General features: G+C 35.3%; 3 protein-coding genes across 3 annotated transcripts in view; 2 read left to right on the plus strand and 1 right to left on the minus strand.

Moving 5' to 3' along the window:
- Nucleotides 1–4927: 4927 nt before the first annotated feature.
- On the plus strand, nt 4928–5802 carry LOC120424010 (uncharacterized). Its single transcript, XM_039588024.2, has 3 exons — nt 4928–5086; nt 5151–5441; nt 5532–5802. Exons 1-3 carry the CDS (start codon nt 5068–5070, stop codon nt 5705–5707), a joined length of 486 nt encoding a protein of 161 aa, XP_039443958.1. The 5' UTR covers nt 4928–5067; the 3' UTR covers nt 5708–5802.
- Nucleotides 5803–9611: 3809 nt separating this feature from the next.
- The window catches only part of LOC128093409 (pseudouridine kinase-like), a 33117-nt gene continuing 20920 nt past the window's right edge, over nt 9612–21808 (plus strand). The window contains exons 1-4 of the mRNA XM_052710017.1: nt 9612–9624; nt 10247–10419; nt 10531–10695; nt 10992–11106. Of these exons, the coding sequence (XP_052565977.1) occupies nt 9612–9624; nt 10247–10419; nt 10531–10695; nt 10992–11106 (466 nt within the window). The remainder of the gene's footprint in view (nt 9625–10246; nt 10420–10530; nt 10696–10991; nt 11107–21808) is intronic.
- LOC120424003 (uncharacterized) lies at nt 13714–19369 on the minus strand. The gene is made up of 4 exons (XM_039588012.2): nt 19180–19369; nt 18778–18986; nt 18522–18717; nt 13714–14749 (listed from the first exon to the last, which is right to left on the minus strand). Exons 1-4 carry the CDS (start codon nt 19220–19222, stop codon nt 14466–14468), a joined length of 732 nt encoding a protein of 243 aa, XP_039443946.1. The 5' UTR covers nt 19223–19369; the 3' UTR covers nt 13714–14465.

The raw sequence follows: 21808 nt of genomic DNA on the forward strand, positions 1-21808 counted from the left end.
CTTTTTTACCACACACGGACGTCACGCGTGCTCTACAGTAAATTAAGCGCCAAAATTCGGATATTGGAGGTAGACCAATTCTGTCATTGTTAATCGATCGGGCGTCGAAAATCGATCGTCCATGATTTTTTGCAGATTTTTCGAATGAATATTTCTCGAGAAATGATTTGGGAACGAAGCTTGATTTGGCGTCGGAGCCAAAAGCAAACCCTATACCTTTCTTTAGTAAGAAAGGCAAAAATGGAAATTTTCTAAAATCTGAACGGTAAATCCGAATGAGGTCAAATTTGTTTCAGAACCTCGAGTATGGTCTAGATTATGATGTGGAGAAAAAAAATTAGATAAAATGCCAAAGGAATAGTTTTGTCATTTGGTGAAAATTGGCTTTTACCTTTTTTAGGGGTTTTTCCCCCTCACAGTGAATTAGTCCTCAAGCTGTAAATCAAGAACCACATTACCGACATGGATGAAAATTTGGGAGGATGTAGGGCTGGAAAAATGCAATTTTTTGGACAAATAAACGATTTCAATACTTCAACTTTCGACCGAATTTTCATTTGAAAACCGCCTGATTTGGTGAAAACACACTCCGAGTCCCCATAAAAAATGTATAAATTCAAATTTGGTATGGAACTGGTTCAGGTTCAGCACATCCCCTTTCAAATGCGCCCAAGAGAGCTTAAATCCATAATGTGGGCTCTGAGAAACCCCCTACCACAAAATTGAGCACTTTTTTACCACACACGGACGTCACGCGTGCTCTACAGTAAATTAAGCGCCAAAATTCGGATATTGGAGGTAGACCAATTCTGTCATTGTTAATCGATCGGGCGTCGAAAATCGATCGTCCATGATTTTTTGCAGATTTTTCGAATGAATATTTCTCGAGAAATGATTTGGGAACGAAGCTTGATTTGGCGTCGGAGCCAAAAGCAAACCCTATACCTTTCTTTAGTAAGAAAGGCAAAAATGGAAATTTTCTAAAATCTGAACGGTAAATCCGAATGAGGTCAAATTTGTTTCAGAACCTCGAGTATGGTCTAGATTATGATGTGGAGAAAAAAAATTAGATAAAATGCCAAAGGAATAGTTTTGTCATTTGGTGAAAATTGGCTTTTACCTTTTTTAGGGGTTTTTCCCCCTCACAGTGAATTAGTCCTCAAGCTGTAAATCAAGAACCACATTACCGACATGGATGAAAATTTGGGAGGATGTAGGGCTGGAAAAATGCAATTTTTTGGACAAATAAACGATTTCAATACTTCAACTTTCGACCGAATTTTCATTTGAAAACCGCCTGATTTGGTGAAAACACACTCCGAGTCCCCATAAAAAATGTATAAATTCAAATTTGGTATGGAACTGGTTCAGGTTCAGCACATCCCCTTTCAAATGCGCCCAAGAGAGCTTAAATCCATAATGTGGGCTCTGAGAAACCCCCTACCACAAAATTGAGCACTTTTTTACCACACACGGACGTCACGCGTGCTCTACAGTAAATTAAGCGCCAAAATTCGGATATTGGAGGTAGACCAATTCTGTCATTGTTAATCGATCGGGCGTCGAAAATCGATCGTCCATGATTTTTTGCAGATTTTTCGAATGAATATTTCTCGAGAAATGATTTGGGAACGAAGCTTGATTTGGCGTCGGAGCCAAAAGCAAACCCTATACCTTTCTTTAGTAAGAAAGGCAAAAAACTTGTTAACATCACTTTTCATACAAAATCAAAATTGCAATCAAAATGTACTGAAAAGTAATTTGATAAAATTTGCCATTTTAGAGAGATCGTCACTTACAATTTGATTTTAACGAAAAGACTTTAGCTTTTCGATTCTAAAAAATTGTGTACAGTTGTCCAATTCAGAAAATTTTCTATGAATTTGTCCTAGAAACATTGAGGTAAGAAAATTTCAAATTGAAGACTGATTTTCGAAAAGACAAAGAGTTATATTAAGCCTTATCAAAGCAAAATTGAGGACGATAAAAAAAATCAGTGTGTTAAAAAAAACCCATTGTGAAGTCAAAACTTTAATCAAATTAGCTCTAAAATGTGCAAAAATACATGTTTTCTGTGTTATTTTACATATCTCACATCAGTTGAGGTAAAATTACATAAAAAAAGAGTTATTATAAACCAACCAATGGTTCAACTTTACTTAATTAAACTTTTTTACTGTATACATAAATTAACAAAAAAAAAAATGTAAAAAGAAGCGGAAATTCAAAAAAACTTTTTTGGTTAGCAAACACGGCTTGTCTAAAGGTTATTCTATAAACATTGAATGAGCCACGATGGTTCGGGGAACTCTTCTAATTCAGAGAAACTGCTTTTTCAATCATCTATAAATTGATGAAAATTGATTTTATTTCGTTTTGATCTAAGCTAAATACAGAATCTGTACCGTAAACCGGGGTTACTTTGATAGGATTTTAATTTATTTTTGGAATATTTTTCAACTGGTAAGGTTTTTCTGGGGTAGGCCACACAAAATCCATGCACTATTTTTGAAAAAAAGTTTTTTCTATAATGTTTATTGAAATGTTTTTTTTTTACGTTAAAAATTCTTAGTTTAAATTCCAGGGTGACTTTGATAGTCATAGTTTTTCTAGTTAAAATCAGATTAAAGGTGTTCAGACTTTATTTTTACGTTAAATGTACCATCACTAAGGTTGCTGATATAGTTTTTAAGAAAAAAAAATCAATGTTTATATTTAGAAAACTAAGTTTATAAGCTTTTTAACAAAATACACATAAATTTTAGGTAAAATTGTATTTTTCATAACATTATCGATTTATTTATTTTACCTCCTCCTTGTGGAAAATTGTCCAAAGAATCCGAAAATGCATTCCGTTTTACGATTCAAAATCATGTTCATTGAGAAAATCACGACACTTTGAGAAGTTTGAAAAAATGCCTTTCTTCAACATTTTCTTAATAATAGTTAACTAACTTTTTAAACTTTTCAAAACATTATGAAAAGTTCTTCAGTATGGTTCCAAACCATTCCGTACGTATTTAATTTGTACTCTTCATTTCGCGGAAAAATCTCAAACCTATCAAAGTCACCCCGTTTTACGGTACTCAAAATGTTTACTTTTATCAAAGTGACGGAAGTGCCAACATTGAATATAAATCAAATATTTGCAATATTGCGAGAAACCATTCAAATGTGTTATGGTAAAATGATAGATAAATACAGCATATTGAAGACACCATTTTCGATGTGTTGAGAAAAATTTCAAAAAACTCAAAATCAACTTTTTGATTAGAAACAAGCAAGTATGTTTGAAAGAGATTTGAAATGCTTTTGTGGTTTTAGCCTTTTTTATAAGGTTTAAAGATTTTGTGAACCTGAATTATAACAAATCTTATCTGCCAAAATAAAATAAAAACGTTATCAAAGAGACTATTGCTATTTTTTTAAGTAACACAATATTTCTCGTGTATTTAAAAAAGGGTCTTTTATGCTATGGAATTCCCTTTGTTTATAAAACCTTTTTAAATCAAACTCAAACTAAATATTTCATAATAGGGTAATTCTCTACCAACTCACACGAAATCGGGAAAAGTTGCCCCGACCCCTCTTCGATTTGCGTGAAACTTTGTCCTAAGGGGTAACTTTTGTCCCTGATCACGAATCCGAGGTCCGTTTTTTGATATCTCGTGACGGAGGGGCGGTACGACCCCTTCAATTTTTGAACATGCCAAAAAGAGGTGTTTTTCAATAATTTGCAGCCTGAAACGGTGATGAGATAGAAATTTTGTGTCAAAGGAAATTTTATGTAAAATTAGACGCCCAATTTGATGGTGTACACAGAATTCCGAAAAAAAAAAGTATTTTTCATCGAAAAAAACACTAAAAAAGTTTTAAAAATTCTCCCATTTTCCGTTACTCGACTGTAAAAATTTGGAACATATCTTTTTATGGGAAATTTAATGTACTTTTCGAATCTACATTGACCCAGAAGGGTCATTTTTTCATTCAGAACAAAATTTTTCATTTTAAAATTTCGTGTTTTTTCTAACTTTGCAGGGTTATTTTTTAGAGTGTAATAATGTTGTACAAAGTTGCAGAGCAGACAATTACAAAAATTGTGATATATAGACATAAGGGGATTGCTTATAAACATCACCAGTTATCGTGATTTTACGAAAAAAAGTTTTGAAAAAGTTGGTCGTCACCGATCATGGCCGTTCATGGTCACCCGCGACAGACACGGACGACGAAACAAAGAGAAACGCAAAAAGTTACTTTTTCAAAACTTTTTTTCGTAAAATCGCGATAACTCGTGATGTTTACAAGCAAACCCCTTATGTCTATTCATCAAAATTTTTGTAATTGTCTGCTCTGCAACTTTGTACAACATTATTACACTCTAAAAAATAACCCTGCAAAGTTAGAAAAAACACGAAATTTTAAAATGAAAAATTTTGTTCTGAATGAAAAAATGACCCTTCTGAGTCAATGTAGATTCGAAAAGTACATTAAATTTCCCATAAAAAGATATGTTCCAAATTTTTTTACAGTCGAGTAACGGAAAATGGGAGAATTTTTAAAACTTTTTTAGTGTTTTTTTCGATGAAAAATACTTTTTTTCGGAATTCTGTGTACACCATCAAATTGGGCGTCTAATTTTACATAAAAGTCCCTTTGACACAAAATTTCTATCTCATCACCGTTTCGGGCTGCAAATTATTGAAAAACACCTCTTTTTTCGCATGTTCAAAAATTGAAGGGGTCGTACCGCCCCTCCGTCACGAGATATCAAAAAACGGACCTCGGATTCGTGATCAGGGACAAAAGTTACCCCTTAGGACAAAGTTTCACGCAAATCGAAGAGGGGTCGGGGCAACTGCTGTGTGAGTTGGCGGAGAATTACCCAATAGGTAAAAAATACATATTTAAGAGTTGACTGGAACCACAATCTTGTTCTTAGCTAAAATGTTAATCAAAGCAATCCGTTTATACTGACAAATCATTTATCTTTGAAAATTGGCATTGTTCAGCGGAATCCTCGGGAAAAGAATTTGCAGTTTAACCAGTCGGAACAAAGAACCAACGATGAAACCGAACCAATCAGGTAAATAACCAAACAACCTCACTGGCCTGCAACTGTGCACACTGTTGGTTCTCCTATTTTACAGGATCCCACCAACAGCACGACGGATCCTACCCGATGATGGGTGGCGAATACATGGCCGCCCCAGGCCAACAATTCTACCCCCAACAGCAACATCAGGCCAACCACTTCCAGCAATATCCGAGCGCCGGTCCGCCGATGATGTTCCCACCGGGAATGCAACAAACCCTCGGTGGCATGCCTACGGGGCCCTCGCAACAATCCCAACCGCCACAATACCACTTCCCACAACAGCCATCTTCCGGCCAACAGGGGTCCGCAACTTCGTCGTACGGCGCCGGACAATACTTTATTGGTGAGTTGACTTGATTGAGTATTCCACGCAACCCCTTCCCTGAAGGCGTAATTTAAAACCCAAACATTTCCGTCCCCGATTTCCCCGCAGATGCCGCCTGTACGGTTCCGGCTGGTCAACTGTCCCAACAGCCACAGCTGCTGCACCAGATGCCGCAAGGGGGACAAGCAGCAGCGTTTCCGGGTGCGACGACCACCAGAGCCTGTAGCAACCCCAACTGCAAGCACTGCGGCATCAACGGTGGCAAGCCCCACTCCCGACGCTAGGGAATGGCCGGAGATGTCCGGTGGAGCATAAATTAGCGTGTGCTTTGTAGAAATCGCAACTTTATTTCAATAAAAACTGAAACTTTTTGTTCTATTTCGAGAGAGTTCAACGATCTTGGAGTCTTGGGTTTTCATCAGGTTGGGGCCACTCCGGAAGTGGCGTGTTTTCTTTAGCCCCCGGATCCACTGGGTTCTTTTTTGCTTGTGGTGTGCAAAGATTTATGTTTGCCAACGTTTGGAAACATTTACATTCGCTGGGGGATGTTTTCTGCTCGTCCCAAGAAAGGAGAGTAAAAAAGTCACTTGTCCGGTTGAGACAGGTTTTACCTTACGAACTTCTATAATAAGAGTCATTGCACTGATATTAAAGAGAAGTTTTGTTTCTTAAAGGAAAAGAGAATTTTCCATAAGCGTATCTCTCAGATCGTTCATTTTTAATACAAATACAACGCAATAGACTGAAATGCTCGCTAGCCGAAGCCACTACCGTATATCAATCATCGCCATTCCATGCTCATCAAATTTTAATCGCTCTACACGCGCTAGTTTACTCCCAGTTTAGTTGCCACTTTGCTGCCAGAGCTAGACAATCCGTCGTCTTGGCGCGAAAATTGGCCACCAGTGAGATAGAGATACATTGCATATCTGGAGTTTTTTTTAAAAAGGTCCAATAAACCAAATTTTCAGTTTTTGCTTTTGGGTGTTTTTTAATACCCCTGACTCAAGGCGGTTTCAAAAACACCCAAAAAGCAAAACCTGGAAATTTGGTTTATTGGACCTTTTCAAAAAAACTCCAGATATGGAACACAGATCTCTCCCCTACAGGCCAATGACTGAAACGAGACGAGACTTTGTAATTTTCCACATTATTTCAAATTCATTAGCACATTAATGAACTGATTTATGGCGTGGAACCTCGCGTTGTGTGTAAACTGGCAGCACTGCCGCGGAAATGAGGCCCATAATGGTGGATTTGCTTCAATCAATCAACGTCTTGTTTGTTCCTTTCAGGGGAAAGTGACTTTTCCTTCATATGGATGAGCTATTACAAGTGCATAAGTTTTGCATAAAATGCTAATGCGATTATTACTACTACTTAAAAAAGCATTTGTCCTTCAAGACACGTGTTCTGCCTATCTTCGCATAAATGTCCCATATGGGTAATTCTCTACCAACTCACACGAAATCGGGAAAAGTTGCCCCGACCCCTCTTCGATTTGCGTGAATCTTTGTCCTAAGGGGTAACTTTTGTCCCTGATTACGAATCCGAGGTCCGTTTTTTCATACCTTGTGACGGAGGGACGGTACGACCCCTTCCATTTTTGAACATGCGAAAAAATAGGTTTTTTTCAATAATTTGCAGCCTGAAACGGTGATGAGATAGAAATTTGGTGTCAAAGGGACTTTTATGTAAAATTGGACGCCCGATTTGATAGCGTACTCAAAGTTCCGAAAAACGTATTTTTCATCGATAAAAAACTCAAAAAGTTTTAGAACTCTGCCATTTTTTGCTACTCAACTGTAAAATTTTTTGGAACCTGGCATTTTAAGGGAAATTTAATGTACCTTTCGAATATACATTGACCCAGAAGGGTCATTTTTACATTTAGAACATTTTTTTTCATTTTAAAATTTCGTGTTTTTTCTAACTTTGCAGGGTTTTAGTTTAAGAGTGTAACAATGTAAAAAAAATGATATAGTAACATAAGGGGGTTTGCATATAAACATCACCCTTAGGACAAAGTTTCACGCAAATCGAAGATGGGTCGGGCAACTGCTGGGTGAGTTGCCGAAGAATTACCCATATGCAAAATCAGCAAACTGTCTCGTGAGGCAAACGCAAAGCAAATTTTGCCAATTCGGTCCTGCAACAATATCTTATGTTAATTTTAAACCACTTCCAAACTTCAAAAAGCACTCCCGAAACAATTTCTTCTTTTTTTTTTGTTGGTTATCATTATAAGGCCAATGCAATTTTTAAAGTTTTTTTCTCAAACTCCCTTAAACATATTCACAAAAAATAAGGAAAAAAATATGTGTGGCTGAAATTTTTATAAAATGAAAAAAATATACAATTGATTTAAATCTACTCAAATAACATTGTTTTACATTACTGTTAACATTCATAATCAAAATAGTAGTTTATGCAACAAGTTGCAAAAAGATGATTTATTCAGCACGAGTCGTACATGTATCCAACGATAAATACGACGAGTGTTGAAAAAATTACGTTTTGCAACGGGTTCCATACAACATTTTTTGCAATGCCGAAAAAAGAATTCTTTGAATGGAATTGTAAGTCAAATGTGCATGTATTTAGTCAATCCACCGTTTAAATCAAAATAATGTTGAAAAGTATTACTTTTCAAAACAAGTGCTGAAAAGTTCAACTTTTCAGCATCCATTTCAGTGCTGAAAAGTAGAACTTTTCAGCATTTGTTTTGAAAAGTGTTTCTATTCGATTCTGTTATTTTTGGTAGAGAAAAGTAGGCTGTTTCGTCGTTCGAGAATGACAGGAAAAGTAAGTAGTTTCACGACGGAATTTCAAAAAATACATCAAATTTTGTTTTTAAGGCCACAGATCGGAAACAGACGTGAAATGCGTGGATAAAAAACATGAATAAATTCTTATATTTTTTGCATTTTTTGAGCAGTTCTCTACGAAATCAGCATTTTTTTCAAATTTGATTTTTTGTATTTTTGCCCAAATAACCATTTTGCATCGTCAAGCCATGCCCATTTACCATACAAATTTGGCAGCTGTCGGTACAAAAATGGGATGTGAAAATTCGAAAATATGTATCTTATAAGATTTTTTTATCAATATGGTTTCTTCGGCAAAATTGTAGGTATGGATGAGGACTGCACAAAAAAAAATGATAAACGTAAATAAAATCACTTTTTGTCACTAAAATTGATTTCCAAAAACTATTTTTTTAAGTTTTAGGGGACCTGCCATCTTTTCAGAAAATTACAGAAAGGGCAATAAATCGAAAAAAAAAATCTAAAAAAAGATCAAATATAAATTTTGAATTCATTTTTTAATGTAAAATCAAATTTTCATCAAAAAGTACTTTCGTAAAATTTTGATAAAGTTCCCTGTTATCAAGTTGTTTCCATTTGCAACGTTTTCTTTTTAAGTTGCAGTTTTTCATTTTTTTTTTTTTTGAAGAGCCGAGAAAATTCCCTACATTTTTAATGTTTAAACTTTGTTGATACAGCTTTTGGTTGCTGCAGTATGGTAAAATTAGATTTTCTAAGTGTTGCTTAATAAGCCCTCACTTTTGTTCAGCGATATCTCGGGAACAAATAGTCTAATTTTCAAAGTAAAAAAAAATGAGAATAATTTTATAATCAAGAATAATGTTTTGAAAGGACTAAAAAACTTTTTTTCAAAAAAAAAATTCATTGATTCATAAATAAATTTAAAGGTATTTTTTAATGTTGAAATATTGTCCTAAACTGTTAAAAAAAATCCTTTGAAAAAATACCAGGTGTGCTCTAAATTTTTATTTTTAAATGAAAGAAAAGTACAGGATGGTTTGACATCTACATTCAATAAGGTCGGGAAATGATCATTTATTGCAATATTTTAAATTCAATTCATATTTTTGAGAAAATATTTAAGAAAGGCAGGCAAAAACACAAAGTTTTTGCAACGAAATTTTTAAAGTTCATATTCTTTTTTTTTTTTTTGAGAAAGTTTCTTCGATTCAGGCTAATCGCAAACAATAACAACTAAAAACCTTTTTAAAAAATCGCAATAATATAATTTTCTAATTAGCCAAAAAAAATACGTACGCCACGCAGTATATCTCAAAAGTTTGCACGTTTGGTCTACTAAAAGAAATTATATACCTACTCATAAGTCTAAAAAAAAATCCTGTAAAGTCATTTTTGGAACATGCATCGTTCAAGTAAGACCACTTCTCAGCTCTACTGACGGTTTACCAGTCTATTTAGCTTTATGGTACAAATGTTATTATATTTCAGTTTCTTAAAATTTAGGTACTTTTCGTCTCCGTCGTGCTACCTTGTCGCACGTGCATTTTGGGCCAAATTGAGTTAAGAACGCCATTTTGTGCAGCTAACAATGCTTTACCTTTTGACCTTCACAGATCCCCAAAATTCGATTTCAATCCTGAGATATTCAATAAAAACCGAAAAAAACTCCGTGCATTGTTGTCACTTTTCATATGAAAGAAGTTTCAATCTTGTCGTGCTATCTTGTCACTCCCTGGAAATAGATGTAAGTGCGACAATTGGCCAAAGGGATTTCAGGTCAGAACGCGTAAACATTTGTAATTATAACTCTGGACTCCAGCAACCAACCCCAACCAAACTTCGGGACAATGCACAGAAGGGTCAGCCAAACAAAACGTGTTTGTTATTGTTTACATTGCGTGCTCTAGTTTTTGTTTATTCAAGGTCAAACATTAAAACGCGTTTTTCTCGGAACGTCGAAATGGCGGTGCGACAAGATCGCACGACAGTGTCGTTTTGAAGCCTGAAACGTGTCATCACCCTTTATTTTGTAAGATGTTGGCTTGTTTTTATCTCATCTATTTTTTGTTTCCATTTTCCAGCTGGATGGCGCTACTTATCACGCCAACGTGAATATTGCTGGTGGTGGCGTAGGACGAAACATCGGCGAGGGCATCTGGAAAATCTACGGCGATGTCCGTCTTGTTTCGGCCGTTGGCACGGATCAGGTTAGTTTAATAAAACAAATTTGAGGTTGATTTCTAATCTACATCAGAATCGATTCATTTTGCACTAACTTGAAAGGCAGTAATCGTACAATTTAGTTCCATTAATTTCAGAACGGTGACCTCATCAAACGCCTGCTGCCAGACCACTGCCGGGCCCCGGTGCTGACCACCGGTGACCATCCGACGGCCAACTGCTCGATCCTGCTGGACAACCGCGGGGACTGCAAGCTGTGCGTCGGGGACATGTCCGTCCACGGGGCCATCTCGGTTGACTGGGTGAGTTGTTGACGATTTGCGGAAAATTGCAACATTCAAACTATCATCAATCAATAAATCAGCGTGCGGTTTTTGGGGGTTGATTGATGAGATGATCCTGCCCACCCGAAACCCCACACAACCCAACCCGTGTGTGGCCGACCGCGTGCAGTTGCGTGATAATTTGTGGCAATTCGTTTAAAATTATAACGCTTGACACTGCTTTTTTTATTATTGCTCCAAATACAAACAGAAGCGCTCAGCTGGATGATGGTCAAATTTCATGGGAAATTAAGCATTTTTCATAATTGTTCCAGATCAATTCACACCGGGACCTGATTCGGGCCGCTCCGCTGGTGGTGCTGGATGCCAACGTTAGTACCGCCACCATGGAGGCCATATTCGAGCTTTGCGTCCAGCATGGGAAACCGGGTGAGTGTGGAATAATCCGATTGGACTAAATTCGTAATAACGAGATTATTCTAGATTCCGGGTCAGTTACCATTCAGTTGAATATAAAAATTGTGGAAATAATTTAGTCATACATGAAACTTCCTAAAATTGCAATTTAATCTTTGGTTTGCATTTGCCAAATGTTTTGAATTTTTGAAACTTTTGATCGTTTTTCGAAGATGTTGTAAAAAACTGCAACCAAAATTATCAATTTTTATTTCTTTTTTCAGTCCCATCAACTTGACAGATGCAAATTGGGACAACTGCTTCTACCATGCTTTTGCTAATGTTTAGATTTGTGTTCTGTTTAGCATAGAACAATCTTATCTTTAGATTGAAACCCTTAAATTCAGCTTTTATTTATTTTTTTTTTTTTTCAATATTTAAAACGAAATTTAATGTCAGAGTACTTTTAAAGCTTTTTTGGAAGTGGAAGCCAAATTAAGTTTAAGTTGTTGTTTTTACTTTCTATTGCCTCATTAAGGTTTTTATTTCATATTTTGAAATTGACAATTTTTTATCTAAACCTTACTTTTTTATTATTTCAAAAGGGCTTATCCACATATTGGTAAAAATGTGGCTTAGTGGAAAACCTAATAAAAAAAATTAAACAGCGTGCCCCAGATTTCTTGAACCAGTTTAGATTATTTTTGAAAACAATGATGAACTATCCGTTTTAAAAAGGTTTTTTTTTGCAAACATTGCTGAAAAAGCTTTAACTCAAAAATAACAAATGTCATCTATTTCATACATACAGTCCAGACTTGATTATTCGAAGCCTCGATTATCCGAAGTTCGATTACCCAAAGGTTTGTATGGGACTTCGGATAATCAAATCATGAACAAAAAAAATGTTTTCGGGTTTTTTTTATATTTTCATACTTTAAACATCAAAATTGAGTTCAGCGACCCCATTTTAGTCAAATTTTACCGGTTGATTGCATATTAAATTTAAAAAAATGCATTTTTTAAGTATATCAGCACCGCCATTTTGGATTAAAAAATTCTAAATCACTTTAGAACAGTTTAGGGGGCATACTTAATCTCAACAATCAAAAATAGGACAACGAAAAAAAATTTTTTTTGTGATTTGACTATTCTAAGTGAAATTTCGCCAAGGCCTTCGAATAATCGAGTCTGGACTGTATTTCTTTCTTTTTAATAAAAAAAAAGTATTTTTCAACTTTAGGATTTTTTTATATGTTTTAGGGGACTAAAAAGACATCTTTTTTGAAAACGTAATTAGCCTGTCATTTTCAACTAACATACTCGGAAATAAATGGTCAAATTTTCAGTGTAAAACTTTTGATTGAAATTTACTTCAAAATGCTTAAATCACGCTTAACTTTTGAAAAGGTCTCAAAATAGATAATTTTACTTATTTCATATTTAAAACCAAATTATAACTTTTTTTTTAATTTTTGTATTGAATAGATCAAAAAAAATCGCAAATGTTTCAATTTTTAACAGTGAAAATCTGCTGTAAAGAGATAGGACATTTCACAAGGTAGCACACAAGCGACGACTTGGAGAAATTCATTTTCATCGATTCGAATTCTTTGTGAGGCTATATCTCACAAACTAATTTTCCGATTTCATAAAATGAAAGAAAATTAAAGGAAATTTTGTCAGCTCGTTGAAAATATTTTAGTCTTGAGTGCTTTTTTTTATTTATTTTTTAAATTCAAAAAATCGAAAAAAACAAAAAAATGCTGCTTTCCGATTGCAAACTTGTTCTACACTATATTTAAAAAACAATCATATGTCCTGAACCAGATTTTACAGTTCTTCTTTTCAGCACTGAAATGGGTGCTGAAAAGTGGAATTTTTCAATACTAGTATCGAAAAGTAACATTTTTCAATATTTTTTTTGTTTTGAACGATGAATTTACTAAACACATGAATGTTTGACATAAAATTCCATTAAAGAAGCCTTTTCGGAATTGAAAAAAATGTTGTAAGCAACTCGTTGCCAAACTTGATTTTTTCAGCACTCTTCGTATTTATCCAACTCGGTAAACCATATACTTTTCACCACTTGTATCGAAAAGTGATACTTGAGGATACTATTTCGGAGCTAGACACTGATCTTGACGGCTAATACATTCAAGCGGGGAAACAAACGTCGATATGGGCCATTTTCGAAGGAAATTAATAATTTTTCCTTACTTTCTACAACATTTATTTCCATTAAAGGAGGTATAAGTGTATACGACTCGTTATAAAAATGGTGTACAAACTACATGCTCAGATTTTATCCTGGATTATTTCCTACTCTAGTGTGTGTGTGTGTATATGTTTGTAAAAATCGCTTCAAAATGCTTCCCTAGTTATTGTTATCTACAACTAAACATGTCCGATGCTATTGTTTGTGTGTTTCGTATTTTCGATCGTTAATAATAAATTGGACGGCAAACAAATTCGAGATTCTTGAAAGTAAATACTTAATCGAGAACAATCTAAAGCGCAAAACGCAACTTATCGCAATACTTTCGTTTGTTTTTTTTTGTGTAAGTTTTGAACAAATCTTAAGATAAACAACTTAACTAACTTATCAGTTAAACATTTTTTGATTTCGAAAACGGATTTAAAAAAGGACGGAATGTCGTGCGAGATGACTCAAAATAAAAACCTATCAGTTAGAATAGAACGTATTGCAAATCGAACGCCAAAGATTGCTAATAAAGTACGATTTTTTACGGATATGTGACGCAACCCGGAAGGGCACGTCGTAAATCTACCGAAAATGACTACAAAACTACTAATTGGATTTGTTTTGTGTGTTTTTTTCCTGTGGAAATTGATTTCATGTTTTAGTATATGTTGTAAATGTATAGTGTAGTAAAATTGGAAAAGTTCGAAGTTTCCCTCTGGTTTTACGCTTGGCGAACATTAAAAACAGGACGAAGTATTAATTAACCTCGCGTCCAAAGATGTTTTTTTTTGTTTGTCTAAGGCCACATTTAGTGCAGTGTTTTACGTCCCCTCGCGAGCGCCAGCGGCACTGTGGTTGGATTGGTCCTTCCTTGTATAATAGTGATAAAGGTGATGGAAGAAGTTCTGATTGGAATATCAACCTGCTGCTTCTGGTGCTGCCGAGGAGACTTGGGCGATTTTTGCTTGCTTCTTTTGGTTCCCTGCGTGCAATTTGCGTGTCTTTTACAGTTAATGATTGTGAGATTGTGTGTTCATTTGTTTTTGTGTTTGTGTGTGTGTTTCTCGAAGCACATCTACCGTTGTATGCGTAATTTGATAATTATTTCCTTTGCTGAAATGGTCAGCGATTAGCATTGTTACATAAAGAGTAAGATTAGACTGATCCTGCAGGACAAAACAGTTTATATGTATCCGCCACTGTGCAGGCTTCGGCTGGTGTGGTGCGACGGGTGGTAGCCCGGTTCGTGCATCTGCATCTGCATTACCAGATTTTTAGCTTCCCGGCGAAGTTCGTAGGATTTCTTAGCTTCCCGGTACAGCAGCAGGGCGGCCAGTCCCAGGATCATGAACGATACCACGGCCAGGGCGTACGACCACGAAAGCACGTTGAACTTGGGGTACATCAGCCAATCGCGACGGTAGGCGTTTCCACCGAAGATGGCAACCGCTAAGAACATGAAGAATGCTGGAAAGGAACAGAAAATACGTGTTGATTTATCTATGTTAAACTTTTGGTTAAGAGGCAGTATTTGAAGATTTTGCTCGGTTTGTTCTAGAGAATGTTGGAAGCTGTTGCTAAAAGATATTAAGGTTTTAAACAATTCTATATTTCACAGTATTTTGCAAAAGATATGGGAAAAAGTCGAACCAATCTTGGATGTTTTGGCACATTTTGAAGGGCTTCAAAAGACCATTCGAATGAATCTAAAAGAGTTGGAATTTATGAAGTTTTACGAAAATGCGAGCAATTTTAAGATTTTTTTATGTTTTTTGGATCTCAAACTTCAATGCCCGTTTTACCCCACTTCAATTTGTCGTAGAGGGCTCAAATTTCACATTGGTGAAAAACTCGCTCCTAAAGTTTTTTTTTATTACGAAACCTAGTCATCCCTAAATTCGCCTATTAACAAATAAATATTTTGTTTTGAATTTATTCAATTTGTAACACTGAAAACTGAGTCTCGTAAAAAAAACTTTTTAACTCCTTTTTATAGCAACACTGCTCAGAGGGCACACTGACGATCTGCTGCTCTGCGATTTTTAAATTGAGTTGCCGAGTTTTTCGAAATTCACGCGAACTTTTGCATGATTATGCGATTCTTGGTTTAACCTTTCGAAACCATTGTAACTCGGTGGTGGGTTGGGTATCATAACTTGAGAAACCCGATATGGAAACTTTAGCGTTTTTTTATGTTTTAATATAGTTTGTTTAACTTTTCTAGTTCAAATACCAATAAACTATTTTTTTTCCTTCCACGTGTGCCATGCTTTATTTATTTTTTTTTTCTAAAAATCAAATATTTTAAATCATTTTACAAGCATTACAAATTTGTCAAAAAATTAACAATTATTATCTCTCTGAATTTGATTTTTTTTAAATTTGTTAAACATGCTTTATTACGTTTTTATTTGTTTTTTAAAGTTTCTCACAATACATTTCAGTTATTTTAACTTTTGCTTAAGGGTGCACAACAACCAAGGAAGTTGTTGTCTTCATATTCCAAAATTTACAAACTTACAAACCCAATCCTGCAACAATATAATTGTGAAAATAGGCAAATTTTGTTGTAAATCGTTTAGTAAACAGTACTTTAGGGGATGAATGAAAAATTTTATCGAAAGGTCCCGTAGTTTTGAAAATACTAAAATATCTGTAACAAAAATCTTGGTGCAAAAGCTCTGATTGATGTGCACCGTTAACCCTTTCAGGCCTGTTGGGTCATATATGATCCACAAATCGAAATGTTCTAAACTAGCCTAGAATTTTCTTATGGTCATAAGAATCATTTTCCCTTCATTAGCGGTGCACATCAACCAGAGCTTTTGCACCAAGATTTTTGTTACAGATATTTTAGTATTTTCGAAACTACGGGAATTATCGATATAATTTTTTATTCATCCCCTAAAGTACTGTCTACTAAGCAATTTACAACAAAATTTGCTTATTTTGGGTCCATAAGTTTACCAATTTTGGAATTAGAAGATAACAGCTTCCTTGGTTGCTGTGCACCCTTATTAAAACAAATTAAAATTCAGGCTTGAAAGGGTTAAGGAAATATGTTTTGAATAGATTATAATTACTTTTTTCGGGAATTATTATTCCTATGGGAAAATCGAGCCCAAATCCCAAGTACTCAAATAGCCAAATCCTAAATATATTCCAAGATTGATTCTATTTCCAGCTTAAATGACAAACGCTTAAAAAAGTAGTTTATGCAACAAATTGCAAAAAGAGGATTTTTTCTGCACGAGTCGTACATTTATCCAACGAGGTTCACCGTTTAGGCATCAAGGAGTTGAAAGAAATAATTGGCTTTACTTGATTATTTCTTCATCAAGACAATATATTTTCCCGATTATATCAGAGTACCGTAAACTGGGGTCAATCGGGACTCATGGGGTGAATTGGGACAGCAGTTTTAACCATGTTGGAGCACAATATTTTGATTTTTCTGGTTGGTTTCGGTTAGAAAAGACTCAGGCCAACAAAATGTGTACATCCATTTCCAAATTTATAAGCTTTAAATGATCTAAAAACTGCTGTCCCTATTCAGAATGTAGTCCCGATTCACCCCAGATTACGGTACTGAAGAATATGAGCGCATGATAGCCGCAGTCCAAATCGTAAACAAATACTGGTGTATGTGTGTTTGTATCCATAAAAAATATCAACAACTTTTCGTTACCATGGGCATTGATAAGGCCGATGCAAATATTTAAAAAAGTTTTTGTCCCTCGGCCCTGGCCGAGGTCAAGGGGGGGGGCAAAAAAATAAAAAAAAATATAAAAATTTTAATAACAAGCCATAATCTTCACATTTAAATGAAAAAAGTGTTTAAAAATGCATTTTAAACTAGTTCAGTTGTTTTGCAATCATTAGTTTTCAAAAAATCTAAGATCTGACAAAAACAAAAATTGTATCGAAAAAAAAGATTTTGCATCGAAAATTTTCAAAAAATCTTAAGATTTTTTAATAAACCCAAACATGCTAAAAATGATTTTAAACGCAGGAGAATGTATTTTAATTTGATTTCAGTTGGTTGCACTTGAACTTTCATTGAAATTTTGAAGTTTATTGTAAAAATATTTTTTTTGCCCCCTGATTTTTCGGGCCAATTTTGAAGGGGGGGGTGACAAAAACTTTTAAAAATATTTGTACCAGCCTAAGCATTGCATTGCGACAATATCTTTCTGCGGCGATTAATTGGAACGCAGGATTCTATTTTTTCTCGAAATATTATTAATATTAATATTCCAAAAATTGAAAAATGTTCCTGCAGATTAAACAACTATGCTTTTCTGGGCAGTATATTTAAAGCAATTTGTTGAAAATGTAATAATTTAGCAACTTGTTTCATATCAATTTTTAAAGCTAGTTCTATTTACCTTGTATCTTAAGCTGACTCAGCTTATTTTTTGGCTATTCCAACAGTTTTTGTAGCTAACATTAAAAAAATGAATCTCCTAAAATTCTCTTCAACCTTTTTTTTTTTTAATTGACTCAACTCATCCTCGGTAAAACCAACCGGTTTGTAGGTAACATGTTTGGAAAATTTCCATGTTTCTCGGTCGATGTTTCATAATTTTGAGCTGATTAGGCCTGCTCACCATCTTTTGACATTGAACAATAACAAAAAATACAATAAATTAAATAATCCATAACAAAAATTAGTGCTATTCTAGGTGGTATTCCATAATAGCTACAGTAAACATGTTTTCGCAATATTTCGTGCAGTTGTAAATAAAGCTAAGTCTTCAAGATTTATTTCATTCAAATTTACCCTAGCTCAGCCCTAGTGTGGATCAATTGAACCGCGAACTGGAATAACAATCCAGAGGACGTCGATATTAATCCCGTGGTGAACGCAACGTGTCAAACAGGTATTCAGAGCCAAGACAAGAGACATTACCACATGCCTTGGAATTTAGAAGGAAGTTATAACGTCACTCCGCATCGCGTACAATAAAGTGGCCAGGCCTACTGCGTAAAGTTAACTGCATTGATGATTTGTTGAAATTGAATAAGTTTGAATCCCTCGCTCACATTCCTTGATTTAGAGCATTATTCGATGGGAGCCATGTTGGTGCTCCGGAATTCTTTTGGATGGGACTTCGTATTTTCACAAGTGCCTTCCCTGATATCGATCCCATAATTCTTATAGGAACTAATTAACAACCGCGCCAAACTCATCAGCATTCCTATCAGAATCTGTTGCCCTCATAGCCCTCATACTCACATGACGACGCAACGCCCACAAACGAAACCGTGGTCAGCATCCACTCGTACCGCAGCACCAGCTTCAGCGGCCATCGCACCAGCTCGCAGGCCATGATGATCAACGAGCCGAACGTGAGCAGGAAGGCCATCGTCACGAAGCCCTGCACGACCATCAACCAGGCCGGCAGCAGGTACTCGCGGATCACGTAGTACTCCTAAAAAAAAAGTGGGATTTTTGTTGTTTGGTTGAAGTTACGAGCTGACAAAAGGCATACCTCGCTGAAGATATGGTGACATCCGTTGAACAGCCGCGGGTACTGATAGTACGGATAGGTAAAGTCCTTGAAGCAGTACTCCCAAAGTCCCATGTTCTTGAAGCTACTGAAAGATTCCGAGTACGATTCGATCCAGTACGGCGAGCAGAAGCTCATCATCAGGAAGATCGACGCCACATAGGACAGGATGGCTCCGAGTACCAAGGCATCTGGAATTAAACATAGACATTTACGACTCGTTGTTCTAACTCATCCAGTCTTCACTGTTCCACTAGGTGTGTACACCTAGCAGGTTCATCCGCAACCAACAACAACAACACCACCAAACTTATGTCGCCAATTTCATGGGTGGAGGAGGTTCAAGTTCCCCCCTCAGAACAAGCCAATTTCAACCGCACTTACTCGATGCCTTCGGGTACTCGTTCTTCTCGATGGTCGAGGACATGGTTAAGGCACGGCAAACGCTCGATCAAGTCCCACAATTCGGTGCTCCAAAATTCCTCCAGACAACCCACAAGCAGACACACTCACTCCGCCTCGACGACTCGACGACACTCCTTCAAACTGTGACTGAGCCGTCTTCTTGTTGCATGAATGAACCAGCTCAGTGGTAGTGTGAATGAAGTGTTGAATGAAACGGAGCGCGCTGCCAACGTTGGAAAGTTGAATCGAAGTAGGCGTCCGTCAGTGGTGTTTGTGTTCATTCTGCTGAGTTTGAAACGCAAAGCAAAATGAGCAACGAAGGGTGGGTTGGGAAGGGTTACCGAAGAGGAAAGGGAAGGGTAGACACACCTTTTCAATTAACGGCGTATGAGTCACTTGTAAGGTGGTGTGGGTGCGTGTTGTAGCAGAAGAATGTTGTTTTTAAGGGTGGAATGCGGTGCAGGTATAGTCGGTTTAGACAGGTATTATTGAGGTCTTTCGATTTAATTTGACGGTTTGAGGTGACCTATTGAATTAAGATTTTAAAAAGAAAGCTTGTTTTCCGAAAAAAGTCTGGTGTTTCTTTCCAGATTTTTCTTTTTTGCAAACCGTTTTTTGTTGTTTTTAAATATTTTATGATGTTCATATCAGTCCAGACAAGAGCGTCCAATTTTCCGGGGTTAAATTTCCCGGGAAACGGGAAATTATCAACCGATTTCCCGGGAATTCCAAGAAATTCCCGAGAAATTTAAATTTAATTAAAATTGTTCTGATCTTGGTTCTTGGTGATTAATGTTTTGCAATAAAATTGTATAGGACAGTGACAGCGAAATATCTAAAAAAATATCTATTTGAGATATAAAATTAAATCTTTGCAGCAGAGCAATTCTCTGAGATTTCGGTCATTCGATTTTTTCTGTATTTTTTAATCCGGCTGAAACATTTTTGGTGCCTTCGGTATGCCCAAAGAAGCCATTTTGCATCATTAGTTTGTCCATATAATTTTCCATACAAATTTGGCAGCTGTCCATACAAAAATGATATGTGAAAATACAAAAATCTGTATCTTTTGAAGGAATTTTTTGATCGATTTGGTGTCTTCGGCAAAGTTGTAGGTATGGATATGGACTACACTGAAAAAAAATGATACACGGTAAAAATTTTTTTGGTGATTTTTAATTTCACTTTTTGTCACTAAAACTTGATTTGCAAAAAAAAACTATTTTTATTTTTTTTATTTTTTGATATGTTTTAGAGGACATCAAATGCCAACTTTTCAGAAATTTCCAGAATGGGCAAAAAATCTTTGACCGAGTTATGATTTTTTGAATCAATACAATTTTTATCAAAAAATCGAAATATTGGTCGCAAAAATTTTTCAATTTCATTTTTCGATGTAAAATTGAATTTGCAATCAAAAAGTACTTTAGTGAAATTTTGATAAAAGGCACCGTTTTCAAGTTATAGCCATTTTAATGTTTTTTTTTTCAAAATAGTCGCAGTTATTGATTTTTTAAAAATAGTGCCCATGTTTGCCCACTTTTGAAAAAAATATTTTTGAAAAGCTGAGAAAATTCTCTATATTCTGCTTTTTCGGACTTTGTTGATACGAACCTTAGTTGCTGTTAGTCTTGATTTAAAAATTTTCAAAATATTTTTTTCGAAAAGATCGGAAAATTTTACGAATGTTTCATATTTTAACATTGTAAATCGGACCATTAGTTGCTGAGATATCGACATTAGAAAATGGTGGGTTGTTTGGGTGAGACTTAGAAAACATCAATTTTCCTGTTTTTAAACCTTTGCATGGCAATATCTCAGCAACTAAGGGTCGTATCAACAAAGTCCGAAAAAGCAGAATATAGAGAATTTTCTCAGCTTTTCAAAAATATTTTTTTCAAATGTGGGCAAACATGGGCACTATTTTTAAAAAATCAATAACTGCGACTATTCTGAAAAAAGTTACATAAAAATGGCTATAACTTGAAAACGGTGCACTTTATCAAAATTTCACTACAGTACTTTTTGATTGCAAATTTGATTTTACATCAAAAAATGAAGTTGAAAAATTTTTGCGACCAATATTTCAATTTTTTGAAAAAAACTGTATTGATTCAAAAAATCATAACTCGGTCAAAAAATTTTTGCCCGTTCTGGAAATTTCTGAAAAGTTGGCATTTGATGTCCTCTAAAACATATCAAAAAATAGAAAAAATTAAAAATAGTGTATTTTTGTAAATCAAGTTTTAGTGACAAAAAGTGAAATTAAAAATCACCAAAAAATTTTTACCGTGTATCATTTTTTTTTCAGTGTAGTCCATATCCATACCTACAACTTTGCCGAAGACACCAAATCGATCAAAAAATTCCTTCAAAAGATACAGATTTTTGTTTTTTCACATATCATTTTTGTATGGACAGCTGCCAAATTTGTATGGAAAAATTATATGGACAAACTAATGATGCAAAATGGCTTCTTTGGGCATACCGAAGGCACCAAAAAAGTTTCAGCCAGATTAAAAAATACAAATATCAAAATTAAAGAAAAAAGACCGATTCCGTAGAGAACTGCTCAGCAGTTTTCAATTCAACCTAAAAAAAAATATAA

This window comes from Culex pipiens, chromosome 3 (genome assembly GCF_016801865.2).
Source record: "Culex pipiens pallens isolate TS chromosome 3, TS_CPP_V2, whole genome shotgun sequence".
NCBI lineage: Eukaryota > Metazoa > Arthropoda > Insecta > Diptera > Culicidae > Culex > Culex pipiens.